The following is a 16,445-nucleotide window of genomic DNA, read 5'->3' on the forward strand; positions in this document are numbered from 1 at the left end:
ACACGCATGTATGAGCATGTATGACATAACTTTTACGGACCTCCAAGGGCCAAGTATTTCCTGAGCAAAGAAGAAGCCAAAATTTTCCAGGAGCAAACTAGGAACAATTCTTACCAGCCTCTCTTTTCACTTCCTCCTTCCATTGGCACCTCCTAAAGGGTTGTCATATTTTTTTCGGGGGGGGGGGGCTTGAAGTCCTAAGTGGGGGGGGCATCTACACTCCCAGGCTCCGCCATTGATGTCCATTTGGGCCTCTTGACAATTCTGCTGTTTTTCCCTTTTCTTGAAAGAGGAGATGGACTTGGGAGCCCCTGTGCAGGGATGTGCCTGGTCTGTATTATGGCCCCATTGGGGCTGAAACATGATCAGGCCCACACCAGACCTACCAATATATTTATCCATAACAGGCTTTTTAACTTGTTTTCATTATGTTAAGCAAGAGGAGGGTTGTTGTGGTTATTATGTCAATCTTGCTACATTTTAGAAATTAATATTTAGGGGGAAAGAAGGAGGAATAATTTCTCACACACACCCCAACACCCCACTTCATTTGTGAGTCTTAGACTGAGTTGAGATCACCACAAGAGATGCCCGCCAGCAATAAATGAAAAAAACACACCAACCAACCCAGTTTGCAGAAGGAAAATAATTCCAAGAAAGTGGTTTATCTGTCTGGAGAGATGCTCAGGAGTCTAAAACAAAACAACGTTAAAAACATTTTTTAAAAAGCTTTACTTTAATGTAAATGTGCTGCCTTCAAGTATATCCCGACTTATGGTGACCCTATGACTAGGGTTTTCATGATAAGTGGTATTCAGAGGGGGGTTACCATTGCCTTCCCCTGAGGCTGAGAGGCAGTGACTGGCCCAAGGTCACCCAGTGAGCTTTATGGCTGTGTGGGGATTTGAACCCTCGTCTCCCAGGTCATAGTCCAACACCTTAACCACTACACCACACTGGATTTGCTTTAAAAAGGGTTAAAACATATTTAAAAAAAACATATTAACAAGCAGTTCTAACACAGATGCAGACTGGGATAGGTCTCAACTTGAAAGGCTTGTTGAAAGAGGAAAGTCTTCAAAAGGCACTGAAAATATAGCAGAGATGGCGCCTGCCTAATATTCAAGGGGAGGGAATTCCACAGGGTAGGTGCTGCCACATTAAAAGTCCGTTTCCTATGTTGTGCAGAATGGACCTTCTGAGGCCCTCACCTGCAGAGCGCAGTGATCGAATGGGTATATAGGAGATAAGACGGTCTTTCAGGTATCCTGGTCCTGATCTGTATAGGGCTTTGTACACCAAAACTAGAACCTTGAACTTGGCCTGGTAACAAATGGGCAGCCAGTGCAATTCTTTCAGCAGCAGAGTGACATGTTGGTGATACCCTGCCGCAGTGATCAGTCTCACCGCCGCATTTTGGAACAGCTTACCAGAGGAGACACGCCTGGCGCCTACGGTTCTTTCTTTCAGGCGCCAGGTTAAGACCTGGCTATGCTCCCAGGCATTTTAATGTTTAATGTTAACGTTTCATGTTTCATGTTTAATGTTCTAGTTTTAAAATCTTGCTGCTATTTGTTATTGATTTTATTGTAATACTGTATTTTAACCTTGTACACCGCCCAGAGAGCTATTAGCTACGGGCGGTTTATAAATGAAATGAAATAAATAAAATAAATAAATAAATTTTGCACCAGCTGCAGCTTCCTGACCAACCTCAAGGGCAGCCCCACATAGAGTGCATTACAGTAATCCAGTGTGGAGGTTACCAGTGCGTGGACAACAGTGGTCAGGCTATATCCTCCTCCTCCTGTGTTTTTTTTCTAGGAATCACAGAGGTATCTCTTTTGAGTATCCGGCCTGCTTCCTTTTTGCCTCTCTCTTGTATGTGGAAGGGTCGTAGCTCAGTGCCAGAGCACTTGTTTGCATGCTGAAGGTCCCGGGTTCAGTCCCTGATATCTCCAAGTAGGGCTGGAAAAGGCTCCATGCTGAAAATCCTGGAGAGCCCCTTCCAGGCACTGGATGAGCCAGAGAGACCCTGTGGTCTGAGTCAGTATCAGACAGCTTCCTATGAATGCTCCGATTTAGGCCAAATCCAGGGCTAATGTCTCAAAGAAGGAGCGCAGCTCAGTGGTAGCGCATTTGCTTTGCGTGCAGAAGGCCCTACGGATCAGTCCCTGGGATCTCTGGGTAAAGCTGGGAATATCCCCTCTCTGGAACCCTGGAGAGCAGATAATAGTGAGCTAGACAGATCAATAGCCTGACTCAGTACCCAGCAGCTCCCTATGTGCCTTCTCTGCCTTTCCACATAAGCCGATCCTCTCTTAGGCCCAGCCGGAGTCCTGCTCCAAATCTTCCCATTAGTACTATCTCAGGGACCCCAAGTCTCATCCGACACTCGGCCCAAGTTCAGCATTCAGGCTCAATGTCAACTCCCAGTTCAGGCTCAAGCATCTGCCCTCGATCCCCTGTGCCTGACAGGGGCAAGTAAACATTTGAAGTGCCCACAGTGCCCTGGAGTGATGCCATCCATCATTGCCGCTTTCACCAAGCCATCCAACGGCCAGGGGCCACTAGTTAGCACTTTGCCAAGGGCACACTCAAAGCCAGAGCCAGCCCCTGGTTTTCCAAAGGAATGGACAGCCTGTGGCCCTCCAGAGGTTGTCAGGACTCCAGCTCCCATCAGCCCCAGCCAGCAAGGCCAATTGTCAGGGCTGATGGGAGTCCAGCAACCTCTGGGCCACAGTCTTCCTCCCCCTGTTCTAGAGAAAGGAAGGGAGTACATGTAATAGTGACATGCTCTCTTTCGAGCTTCTGCTCACTGTCTTCCCCACAAGCCGCCGCGCCAGGCTAATAACTTGTGCCACTCCTAAAATTTGGTCTAGACCTGCTTCTGGTGACTCTGCTGGAGCAAAGAGTGTCGTGATGGAAACAGATTGGGAAGGAATCCATTTGGGGACTTGCAGAAGGCATTAAAATGACTCTGCCTTTTGGTTTCTTTAGGGGGAGAATATTTTTTTTCTGTTTCTCTTTCCTCCACTGGCAGGAGAAATTTGTTGCCTACTTGTGCCTTTATACAAAAATACTCTCTGTGTGTGAATACACTCACACGCTCGTGCATGCATGCACATGAACATCCCTTATTATTGCTGCTACCGTGACCCTGAACAGTTCCTGGCTTTATGGGTGGCTGGTTTGTTATACCATTGAGCTACTTTGCATGCTTTATATCGAGGTCTTCAGCATTCCTTATGCGTCTTTGAGTCTTTGATCAGTCTAAAAAGAAAGCAAAGAAGGCGGGTGGGCACAAGAACCATTCCACCGTTTGCTTTCAGGACCATAGCTTGACTCACAATAGATGTTCAGAGCGGGGGACTGGAGTTTCTTGCTACTCCAGAATGCCCCATATGCTGACTGTTCTCTTGCTCGACATGCAACTCTCCTCTGGCACTAACCTGTCCAGCTCTGGAAACTGTCAGTTTTTATATGAAGCCCAAAGGACACAAACTGTGATCCAGAAGCGTGCCTGCCTGTGTGCATTAAAGCTATTTTTGAATGTTTGCAAAGCTATTTGGGGGCCTTGGCTTGACAGTCGCTTTATCCAGTCCACTTTTGAACAGCTCTTATGGAAACATGCACCCCTGAACTGCTTTTTAAACTCTCTCTGGGCCAAGCTGAACCTTACAGATTAATCTCTCAGGTCACCTCCAGATAACCTGTTTATTGAGTAATGGTGACAGTGTTTTGGAATGTTTCTAACTGTTTTTAAAATGCTTTTCTTCTTGTTCAGTTGCTGTTGTTGACATGTTTGCCACGCAGGACTCCTTTGAGAGGAAGGGCAGGATATATATCAATAAATAGTTTTTCCTCTTTATTTATGTTCAGGGAGATGAGACAACATTAGCTATTTATTGAGCATTTGGAATTGTTTGTGGGGGTGTTAGATGAAGTGGCCCCAAAGCAAATGTTAACCCACACTTCCCAGCTCAATTTCTCATCACTTTCCTTCCTGCAAAAAGTCCAATCTTTGGGGAAAGCTGGTTTGTTGTGTAACGCCTCCCAATCATCTATAATTGTGCAACTTGAATTTGACAGTATGTGACTGAGCCCCACCTGAAAATAGCCACAGGTTAAAAGCATCCTCAGTCTTGTTCTTGGGTTGTGAAATTGTGTCCCTCATTTCCTGGATGCTTTGTCAGAGGGCATGAAGTTTAGCTACTGAGCCATCTGACACCCCATCCTGCTCTCTAATTTGTCTTCACTTGGCCAGAAGCACAGGAGAAATACTCTCCTACATGATTGGGTGTCTCTTCCTGTCACATGACAACAAAATGTGGCTTCAGACAACCACAGAAGAAACAAACTTCAAGATACATTGGGAAGTTATTGGGGATGGGGGAAGATTTTAAAGCCCACAAATCTCCATTTTCACCCTTGACGTTTCTGCTGGATGGTGCTTCATTTCAGCCTTCCTTGAGAGAGCACTTACGGTATTCCTGATGGGAATAAAACTCACTGCTACTAATGCCTTCAAGTCTTCATCTCTGTGTGAGATCCTGAGAACATAAGAAGAGTCCTGCTTGGTCTCACCAAGGGATGGAAGTTCTCTCAGTTCCTCATTTTTTAAAAAAATCTTAAATTAGGTTCTCTGGGTTTCCTGCAACAATCTGCATTTTTAAAAAAATCCTCATGAAAATTATTTGGCATTTTAGTATGAATTTATCTTAATGCATACATTTTAATGCAGTTTTGACTAATATACACTTTTTTGCAAGCAATTTATCCCAGTATGCATTTTTGTATATTTTCACCAATATATTCATTTTATGCACATTTCCCCTTAATATATGCACTGTTGTAAACATTGGTTGGAGAACTGCAACTGCAAAATTCGGATAAGTGTGAATTTCAAAGGATGGTTGTGTTTTGGTTCTCATATTATTTTGAAAAGTGCAAATTTGATAAATCCAGCTTGAAATGTGAACTGAATCGAAATTCTCCTTCACCCCTAGTTCCACCCGAAGATTCACTTACTCCAGCATTTGCGTGCTTTCCACAGTAGCCAAAAGAGATGTTTCTGGGAACCCTTTGAGCAGTGTATGAAAGGCAAGATCCCTCTCCTCTGTTGTTAGCCCCCAAAACTGATTTTGGGGGCATTACGTCTTTGGCTTTCATGGATAATACTCGTTTAGAGATCCATCCTCCACAAACTAAGAACATAGCAAGTGATTTTGTACCAAGTAAGACCATTGGTTCATCTAACTCAGGATCAACTGCACTGACAGGCAGCAGTTCCCCAGGGTTTCTGACAGGAGTCTTTCCTAGCCCTACCTTCTGCATGCAAAGCATGTGCACTGCCACTCAGGTATGGCCCTTTCCTGCAGCTTTGGTCTAGTCCCCCAATAGCCATTGCCACCCCTCGTGTTAGCCATTTCCTTAAAGTTAAGTCTACATCGTGTGAAAAAAAAATCATTTGTATTGCCAGTCCTGAATTTACTGCTCATGAGTTTCACTGGGTAATCCGTGGGTTCTAAAATTATGAAGAGGGGAAGAAAATCTCTTTCTCTATCCCCTGCATAATTTTCTGTATCCAATGAATTAATGAATGTGTTTCAGCCATTTCTTTTATTTTGCCTGCAGGAGAGTCCTTGAGCTTTGCTGACGATTTAGTCTCTGGTCTTGGAACAGCCTGTGTGGCTGCTGGGAGGAGCCATGGCGATGTCCCTGACACCACCCTCTACTCCGTCATTTTCAAGTGTCTGGAGCCTGATGGATTGTACAAGTAAGGAAGATGGTGGGGTGGAGTTGCGTGGGCCACAAGGGGAAATGGGTCTGAAATGTGTGCTTTGTCCTGGGTCTGTATGCTTTGGAGGCTGCACTGCCCACCATCTTCAGTCTGTTTTCAGCCAGTCCCCACCTGCTTCCTGCCCTACCAGTCCCAATGGGCACCAGCCACTATTGTCTGTATGGCAGTTGCAGCAAAACAACAGACAAGCAACTGCCCCATTGTTTGGTTCCTTAATTAACAGCTTACATACCACCTCTCCCCAATAAGAAACTCAAAGTAGCTTACAATAAAATATGCATAACTCTACAACTATCGATACCATTGCTCCCAAATGTCCTTGATGAAATCGTAGAGTCAAGTCACCTGTCTAGTACTCTTGAGACAATGAAATGAGCACAAAGGTCAGAAAGCTTGTGATTATTATAGTTGTAGAAAGCAGTTATAGGACTTATTATGTGACGATGCTGGTGGTGAGACCGCTTATATCTCTGCCACCATCGCATCTGAAGAATGTTGGACAGCAGAACTATTTTAAGTGGTGAAGAACCTTTTGTATGAGGGTGTAGAGAATTTCATTTCAGTCACATGCCACAGTGCTTTTCATTTTCCTTTGCAAATTTGGGTAGTGACTTTTTCTGTGTATTTTGTGGTTGCACTAGGAACCCTCTCCTTTTGGTTGGTGGTGTAGGGAATTAAGCATTAGAGCCCTCAAAGATCCACAGTGAACAGTGTGCATTGCATTATGCAGACAACATTTATCGTATCCATTCCAAATTCAATGCCACAGTTTGGGCAAATTCAGAGATGGCTCTAGGTGAACACACTGTCTGGTCATATCGTTATGGATACTTTTCAGTTTGTACAACCTGAGAACGTAAACAAGCTGCTTGGAGGATTGAGGCCCACCATTTGCTCTCTTGATCCTTGTTGCCCTTCTTATCTTGTGAAATTTGCCAGGATTGGAATTGCTGTTCCAACCTCAGAAATAGTAAATGCTTCCTTGAGGTAGGATGTAGCCTCTACTGTCTTGGGGGGGGGGGGAATTGCATCAGTGAAGCCATTATTGAAGAAATTGAACTTGGACCTTATAGTCCTGGTTCATTATCACTCAGTCTCAAAATGAATGGGTGGAGTGTGACCCTGTTGTTTCTGCTGGACCTGTCAGTGGCTTTCGATACCATTGACCAGAAGTGGGGAGCCTTCGGCCTCTCTGCAGTTTTAGGCTGCATTAACAGGAGTCTAGTTTCCAAATCACATGAAGTATTGGTTCCCCTCTATTTGGTGCTGGTTAGACCTCATCTTGAGTACTGCATCCAGTTCTGGACACCACCCTTTAAGAAGGATACAGACAAACTGGAATGGATTCAGAGGAGGGCAACCGGGATGATCAGGGACTGGAAGCAAAGCCCTGTGAGGAGAGGCTGAAAGAACTGGGCATGTTTAGCCTTGAGAAGAGAAGACTAAGGTGACATATGATAGCACTCTTCAAGGACTTGAAAGGTTGCCACACAGAGGAAGGCCAGGATCTCTTCTCAATAGTCCTGAAGCTCAGGACATGGAATAATAGGCCCAAGTTACAGGAAGCCAGATTTTGACTGAACGTCAGAAAAAACTTCCAAACTGTTAAAGCAGTATAACACTGGAACCAATGTCCCAGGGAGGTGGTGGGCTCTCCAACACTGGCGGCCTTCAAGAGGCAGCTGGACAGCTACCTGTTGGATATGCTTTAATTTGGGTTCCTGCATTGAGCAGGGGGTTGGACTCGATGGCCTTATAGGCCCCTTCCAACTCAACTATTCTATGATTCTAGATGTTGTTGAACCAGAACTCCCATCAGCCCTGGCTGTTGGCCATGCTTGTTAGGACTCATGGGAGTTGTAGTCGAGCAACATCTGGAGGATGGAATGGTCCCCCACTCCTGCTGTCGACTACGCCTTTCTTGGGATCGACCTGGGAAGCACAGTTTTGTTTTGGCTGTGGCCCTTTTGGAGACCTGTCATTAGTGCCAGAGGACTTCCCCTTCATGTCATTCCTGCCCCTCCCCCAAATTGCTGAGATGCCCCTCTCGACTTTGCAGCCTGCAAGAAGGGGGTGAAGCTGGAGATGCATTTCTGCTCAGTAGTGTTTTCGGCACCGAGTTCAAAAGCATCAATTTAGATTGCCCTCTTACAGTCCTAAAAAGTTATACCTCCACTGTCGGAGACAGTATGCCTCTGACTGTAAGTTGCTGGGAATTGTCGGTGGTGGGAGTGCTGTTGGGCTACAGGTCCTGCTTTCCGGCTTCCCATGGGTAACTGGTTGGCCACTGTGAGAACAGGAAGCTGGATGAGGTAGGTCTTGGAGCTGACTGAGAAGGGCTTTTCTTATGTTCTTCAGTTAATTAACCCTCTACTATTACTGCCATTGCTCAGTGTGCAAAGTATTTTTCTTGCAACTGATCTGGCAAAATAGAGGGCTGGGGACGCAAGGCAGGAGTGTTCTTGTTTGCCTAAGATTGAAGATACGGAGCACAAACAGAAACATTTAACTAGAAAGAAATTTGCAAAAGGGGAAGGAGTGACTCCCCTATGAGGAAAGGTTGCAACATCAGTTTAGAGAAAAGCTGAGTAAGAGGGGACGTGACAGAGACGTATAAAATTATGCATGGCACGAAGGAAGTGGCAGGGAACAGTTTCCCTCCCTCTCTCTTAACACTGGAACCTGAGGACATCACGTGAAGCTGAATGTGGGAAGATTCAGGAGAGACAAACGAAAGGACATCTTCATGCAGCAAAGAGTTCAGCTATGGAACTTGCTCCCAGAATAGGCAGTGCTGGCCACCAACCTGGAAGGCTTTAAAAGAGGATTAGGCACATGCATGGGGGAGAAGGCTACCAATGGCTACTAGCCGTTGTGGTTATGTCCTCCCTCCATTGTCAGAGGAAGGATGTTTCTGAATACCATTTGCTGGACCACAGGAGGGGAGAGTGGTGTTGCACTCAGGTCCTGCTTGCGGGCTTCCCACGGGCATCTGGTTGGCCACTGTGAGAACAGGATGCTGGACTAGATGGGCCATTTGCCTCATCCACACAGAGAGAGAGAGAGAGAGAATGAGAATGTCAGAACAGCCTCGTCTAATTAAAACCTATTTTCTGAATGAGTAATTCTCCCCCCTACTTGGATCCACAACGGCAATTAAACCCGCGACCTGGCATATCTGCAAAGTTTTCCAGATTTGATTAATACTTTCCTTCTGCCTCTCCAGTCCTCTCCGCTCCCGTTAGCCCTTCCTTCCCCATCCCCTACCTTGCTTCATTATGTGTTGACATGATCTTCAAAAAGAAAGTGGCCTTATTACACTTTATGAGGCACGGTTGCTCTAAAGTGTGCTTACCATTTCATAATTTTTAAGGTTTCCTTTTTAAACACACACCCAAAAGACACCCCCCCTCTAATTGCATATACCAATATGGTTGGAAGTCAGGCTGTCCTGAAAAGGTGCCCAGTGCGAATGTGGAAAGGACAACGCAACCTGGCAGCCGTTTGCTTCCAATCAGTTGGAAGGGTGGGTTGTTTCTTTGGACCATCTTCCTCATTATTGTCTACCCTGACTGGCAGTGGCTGTCTGTACCTGGAGGAGGCCAGGAATTGACCCTGAGACCTTCTGCGTGCAAAGCGGATGTTCTGCCACTGAGCTATGGCCCTTTCCTCTCCCAAATGGGTTATAAGGAAGCAGGACAGTGCAGCTTTGCCCTGTATGGTAGGTGTGGCATGGGAATATATATTCATTTCCTACAGTGAGGACTACTGCTCCAAAGAGGGAGAATTACATTTGTTGTATGGTTGTTGGCACTTTTCTTGCTTTGCTTGTTTCCTGTGTTACTTATGTTCCTACAGAGCATCTAACCTAGAAAATTATATTTCTCTCGTTATTCATCCTAGAAAACTGTGTCAATTTTTTTTCTTATTAATTTCAAAGCCGTTTTATTAGTCAGTGTCATACGCTGGTGAAGACAGCCTGTTGTGTTTCAAACAGGAGGTTATGCTGTGCTTCTATTTTGGGTGCATTAACAGCTGAATCTGAAATGGCAGTTTGATGTAAAATCAGACTGATTACAATATGTTGCTACTTAAGCAATGACTCTAAATGTAAATGTACTGCCTTCAAGTCGATTCCGACTTATTACGACCCTATGAATATGGTTTTCATGAGGCTGAGAGGCAGTGACTGGCCCAAGGTCACTCAGTGAGCTTCATGGCTATGTGGGGATTCGAACCCTGGTCTCCCAGGTTGTAGTCCAACACCTTAACCACTACACCACACATGCTGTCAAGCAATGACTCTAGCTGTTGGGGGAAAAAAACAAGTTGGTCTGCCCAAGATGCATGTTTTCAGCCTGCTATGCTTAAACCACTCCACTTAAGGAAAGGTGGGCATAGTCAATTAAAAACATAGAGCACACTTAGAATTTTGCTAGAATAAATTTCATATCTCACTGTTTTATCTTGAGACACTCTTCATGTCCGTTGGAGACTGTTCTGCAGAACAGTCAATGCCATTATTCCACAAATGTTTTTGGAGTTTTTCTGGCATTGCAAAATGTTGCTGTACTTCACATATTTGCAAAAACAGGAGCAAAAGAAAATGATTTACTATAGGAAACTTCACTAAAATTGCAAAGTAAATCTAACATATTTAAAGTGACTATCTGAACTCTATCAACTGTCTTAATATTGTTGCTTCCTGCTTGCTAAAACAAGATCAGCACAGCACATGTCTTGTTTCTGTTATTTGGGCTGATTGCAGGTGTTGCCACCACTCACCATATGCTCAGAGGCACATGCTGCCAAATTCTTTCAAGCACACAGGAAAGATTGGACTGTGGAAGTCCAACCCAAATTGTGTTTGCATTTTGACAAATTTGTAGGGCAGTACAATATCTCAGAGAGGAGGTCAGGTCTCCTGCTCCCCTGGTGCATTCACTATAGCTGCCCAATTTCCCAGCTTTTTAAAGTTTCATAGAAATATATGTGTTTTTTTGCCTATTAGTAAATTTATCTGCTTTTTAATTTGGAAGATAAGAAATAGGGTCCTGTGCAAGTTTGCTGAGAATGGATTGATCATTTGCAAAAGTTATACCATGTGGCAGAACAATCTAAGGCAGAACACATCCCTTGTGGTGTTTGGGAGTTAACGTCCCATGAACAGCTCGTTGGCCACTGTGAGAACAGAATGCTGGGTTAGACCCAGCAGGTTCTTCTGTGCACCCAGGGGTTTTGGGTTTGTTGCGCCCTCTACAGATTTTCTATGATGAGTTCTTCTGAATGGAAGAGAAAATAATAAAATAATAGTGATACTCAGGGAAGGAAAGTGATTGCTGGCACTACATCAAAATGTAACAAAGCACAAACTGCACCCTATCCTGTTGGCTATTATAGAATGCTTGTTTCTAGCCTAATTTCAGTGGGGGCAGGGGAGGGGGAAGGAGACCATGTGGATACCAGAGGATGCCTCTGTGGACACATGTGTGCCTATGGGTGGCACACTGGCACCTCCTAATCTAACTGATGCATCACACTGATGCTCAGAGCTAGGCTTTCACTTCCAAAGCATTGAGGGAAATTGTGGTGGTACCTTCTTTGCAGCCTTCCAGAGGGTGGACGACTGCCGGTGATGTTGCCTTTATATGTTCTTCTTTATGCCCTGCGTCCATTGAAGATGAGTCTATGGGAAAGTTCAGAAGGACATCAAAATGAGCAGGGCCGGCCTCAGACATGCCAGGGCCTTTGGGCACCAGCTTGCCCTGGCACGCATGTGCGCACGCACACATACACGCATGCACGCACCCAGGGCCAGCCCCAGATACGCTGGAGCCCTTGGGCAAAAGCCTGCCCCAGACCCCAGCGCTCCCCTTCCGTGACTCACGCACGGTGAGAGCTTCGGGGCTCCGCCATTCCCTTCCTTAACTTACCTTGTTTTGTGATTGCGCACGCAGCGGCGCCCTTAAGAAAGATGGCGGCTGAAGTTTCCCTAAGGAGCTGAAGCCTCTGCTGCCATTTGGTTCATGGCAGGGATGTGAGCGCACAGCTTCCCAATGATTCCCCTTTGCACAAGACATTTCCCCTCACCTGAACATTTGTTTCCATCCCCTGGGCCTCGGCCCTCTGGAAGTTCTCCTTTTTGGAGGCCAGGGGATGGACTCGGCAGTGCCAGCAGCATTTTTGAAACAAGTTGAATATTCTTTTCAACCTAGGGCAGAAAGTGAGAAACTGGGGCTGTTATCGTGTCTTCATGGACTGAGTCTGAGACACCTGACACATCCAATCTTGACTTTAAATTCCCATCTTGAGCCTCTTGTGGAGCAAGGAGTTAGACCCTCTGAAGGCATCTTGTCAAAAGACCAACACCTGGAGGTGGCCTTCTTGTAATCAAGCCATTTCACTTGAAGCAATTAAACTGGCTCTGAGCATCATTCTTTGAGAATAGTGCAGCCATGACTGGGGAGGGATAGTCCCGAGTCATTACTGATGGGGAGAGAACCAGAACAAAGAAATTACAAAGAAATCCTGCTTACATTTTCAAAGATCCTCCTCTGACTCCCTCCCTCCCTATCGCCTTACTCCCCACAAAGAGTTGAACTTGTCAAAGTACCCAGGTAAGCCATCCACCTGGGGGACGTGTCACAATGGAGGATGTATCAACCTTACTTTACCAACCTCGCGCAACAGTGGGCATTGTTCCTCTTTATATTTCTTTGCATAGCTTTCAACATAGTCAGCTATTTCAATTTTTTTTTTAAAAAAAATAATCTGTACCACCCTCCATTCAGTGGATTCCATTACAACGTCTAGTCATAAGAATACAATATAAATTCTCTCCCCCTCCAGCCATTCACTGCAGATGTTACAAAAATCTTCCACTGATGGATTGCATACTAGTATTTATTTATTTATTTATTACATTTCTATCCCACCTTTCCTCCCAAAAGGAGCCCAGGGTGGTAAACAACAAATGGTAAAACACTAAAAACATCCTTTGAAACATCTGCAAATAGTAGGCTGTGCACCAGATTTGGCCAAATTGGACCTATCTGGAGGGATTGGGGCCTCGGTTGATTCAGATTCAGAAAGCCACAGATCACTACAGGTAGGACTGGGAGACCCAGAGTGACCAGAGCTGTCTGCGGGCGGGGCATTGCACTCTGGGTGTGCTGACCCCTGCGATTTACCCATATGTGGGAAACGTGGCTGCATAATTCATCAGAACCATTTATTTCCCCACATCATTCCATTTCACCTCCCCATTCTTTAAGATGACCACAGAAAGGCTGTGGGGTATCTCCTAGATCCTTGCTATTCCAAACAACTTGTGCTCACCTAAGGCCCTTGGGGTTTTCCCCTTAGAGAAGTAGAATTTGTTCAAAGTGATGTGTGACTTGACAACAGGCTGGCTCATGCCCATTGACATGTTTTAGGAATGAATGTGTGTGCAATGCTGTGGGTTGCACCACAATTTCAGTTTCATTAAGCTGCCTTGTTTAGACATGTCATTTGAGAAGGGGAGACGAACAAAGTTGGATTTGAAGCATATAGGCAGTCCGGAAGCTCAGTGGTTCAGCATCTGCTTTATGTGCAGGAGGTCCCCTGTCCAATTCTCTGCATTTACAGGTAAGGCTGGGGATCTTCCCTGCCTGAAGTCCTGGAGAGATGCTGCCAGTCAGTGTAGACAATACTGAGCTGGATGGACCAGTGGTCTGACTCAGTCTAAGGCAGCTTCCTATGTTCCTATATAAGGCATCATCTGCATTCTCGAAAAAAAAGTATTGCTTTACTTGTTTTTCCTTTGCCCACAAACACCTTGATCTAGCTGTAGTTGTGCACTCATTGTGGATGGAAATATGCATTTGAATATGCATCAGGATGCATATAACTGGGAGGGGCGAATTGGATCCATTTGTATTAGAAGAACCATCTGTGTTGCATTGCAGGAGGTCCAAAGTTCAATCCTCAGCATCTCCAGGTAGGGCTGGGAGACACTCCTTGCCTGAAAACATGGGGAGCTGCTGCCAGCCAGTGTAGACAATACTGAGATGGATGGGCCAGTGGTCTGACTCAGTCTAAGGCAGCTTCCTATGTCCCACATTAAAATGGAGCTGACTTAGATTCCTAGCCAGCATCCTGTTGGAAAGTGACCCAACAATGACCTTCTCAGGCACTTTGAAGGGTAGTATATTGTCAATATAGTGTTGTTCATAGAAAATTGGCAAGTTGCCCAATGAGGGCCAGAGCTTGCAAAGTACCAGGATTAGCACCAACCATGTTTGCAGTCTACTAGCATTCAAAAGGAGAGTTCAAACTAGTTGGTTTAATATGGCAGTTTTTATTTTATTTATTTATTTATTGTTTAGTATGTATCACACCCTTCCTCCCAGCAGGAGCCCAGGGTGGCAAACAAAAGCAGTAAAAACACTTAAAGTTTTAAGTTTTAAAATAATAAAAACAGACCTTAAAATACATTAAAACAGAACTTTAAAAACATTCTTTAAAAAAGCTTTAAAAACATCCTAAATAAAAAGGGTTAAAAAACATATTGTTTAGGTTAAAAAAGTTTTTTTTAAAAAAAATATTAAAAAGCAATTCCAACACAGACGCAGACTGGGATAGGTCTTAACTTAAAAGGCTTGTTGAAAGAGGAAAGTCTCTGAAAGAAGTGAGTCAAAGTTACCCATTAAGGAAACTTTTTAATACTCAAAACACATTGGGCAACAAACTGTCTCCTGTGCACCTTTGGAGCTGTCCTGAGAATGGAAGTAAACCAGAAGAGCCCTTTCTGGATCAGGCCAGTGGCCCATCTAGTCCAACATCTTGCTCTCATAGTGGCCAGCCAGATGCCTCTGGGAAGCCCACAAGCAGGACCTGAGTGCAACAGCACCCTCCACACTTGTGATTTGCAACAATTGCTATTCAGAGGCATACCACCTCCGGCAGTGGAGGTAGAACACAGCCATTGTGGCCAGTAGCCATTGATAGCCTTGCCTTCCCCTTTCATGCCTGCATGTGGTCCCTTCCTTCCTTCCTTCCTTCCTTCCTTCCTTCCTTCCTTCCTTCCTTCCTTCCTTCCTTCCTTCCTTCCTATAACTGCAGTATTGCCATGCACTTAATGGATAACGCTGAATGGTTAAATGTAGCCAAAAGGAATGTTTCTTATGCCAAATACTCTTGTTATCATTGGCAGCATAAAATCACAATCAGAACACTCCAGAATAACATTGATGTTATCATGAGCCAAATGGCCAAGGAGACAGAGCAAAGGCAGCACTAAAGGAATATCTTCTTTAAAAATTTGGACATGTTTTGTGCTATGATGACAATAACTGGTGCAACAGATTCTCCATTTCCCCGTTCAGGAAGCCTGAAGCTGTGATGACGGATGTTGCTTCAGCAGTGAAGCAGCTCAGGACAGATATTTAGGAACTGGAGTCTCCACCCCTTCCTGGCTTTCAGTCAGTCCCTGATCCAAGCAGGTGTTTCCAAGCACCTCTTCTCAGGTAGAGATGGGCAAGAAAGTCAATTCAATTTGCATTTCAAGCTGAATCTCGCACTTTCCAAAACCATATAAGAACCGAAACGCAGCCATTCTTTGAAATTTGCACTCATTCGAATCTTTCAGTGCAGCTTGCCAACCAAACAATGTTTACAAAAATGCATATGTTGGGAGAAAGTGAGCATGACAATGAATTAACGAATGAAAATAACATAAATGCATTATATGATGAGGAATTGCTTGCAAAAATGTGCACGCTTGTCGAAGCTTCCTACAAAAATGTGTTAATCAGAAGTTTGCGCTAAAATGCTAGAGAATTTTCCTGAAGGTTGTTTTTTTTTTTAAAAAAAATGCAAATTGCTGCAGAAATGTGAAGTGAATTTAAAATTGGGGGGGGGGATGAGAAACTGAGAGAACCTAAATTCACAGATCTTTCCATCCCCACTCTCAGATAGCATCACAGGCAACTAGCTGGGCACTTGGGCAGCAGATCTGTTGCTCATTGTCTCCTCCACTTCTGAGGCCCTGGGGGAGTTGGGGGGGGGGTTGAGAGGCAGCCAGGAACCCAGACTGCTGGTGTGATGTCCAGTTCAGGGACAGGGAAGTTTAGGTCCGATGGCTCCCTCAGGGTCATTGGCAATGTGGAGATCTGCTGCAGGGTCCTGCTGTCCTTGCTCCTCATCTGAGGAGTCCCTAGGTTTGATGTCTGGGCAGGGCTGAACCTGCCCATCTAAATACATGACTCTGCCTTATAGAGTCAGACCATTCGTTCTTCTGCCCTAGTACTGTCTGCACCAGATTATAAGAACATCAGAAGAGCTGTACCGGATGAGGCCAGTGGTCCATCTAGTCCACCATCCTGTTCTCACAGTGGCCAACCAGATGCCCATGGGAAGCCGGCAAGCAGAACATAAACATAAGAGCACTATCCCCTCCTGCAGTTTCCAGCAACAAGTATTCAGAGGCATATACAGTAGAAGCAGAACATAGCCATTGTGGCTAATAACCACTGACAGCCTTATTATCCATGGATTTGTCTAATCCAGCGTTTCCCAACCAGTGGGCCACCAGATGTTGTTGGACCACAACTCCCATCTTTCCTGACCATTGGCAATGTTGGCTGAGGCTGATGGGAGT

At 45.1% G+C, this 16,445-nt stretch overlaps 1 protein-coding gene across 4 annotated transcripts in view; it reads left to right on the top strand.

Annotated features, from left to right (window-relative positions):
* Nucleotides 1-16,445, top strand: part of ASTN2 (astrotactin 2) — a 773,365-nt gene that overhangs the window by 695,230 nt on the left and 61,690 nt on the right. For 3 of the 4 annotated variants that reach the window (XM_061604308.1, XM_061604309.1, XM_061604313.1), the window contains one exon: nt 5,638-5,779. In XM_061604308.1, coding sequence (XP_061460292.1) covers nt 5,638-5,779 — 142 coding nt within the window. Of the gene's footprint in view, nt 1-5,009; nt 5,095-5,637; nt 5,780-16,445 lie in introns of those variants that run through there. The other variant, XM_061604310.1, reaches the window with a different exon arrangement.

This window comes from Rhineura floridana, chromosome 20, assembly GCF_030035675.1.
Source record: "Rhineura floridana isolate rRhiFlo1 chromosome 20, rRhiFlo1.hap2, whole genome shotgun sequence".
Taxonomy (NCBI): Eukaryota; Metazoa; Chordata; class Lepidosauria; order Squamata; family Rhineuridae; genus Rhineura; species Rhineura floridana.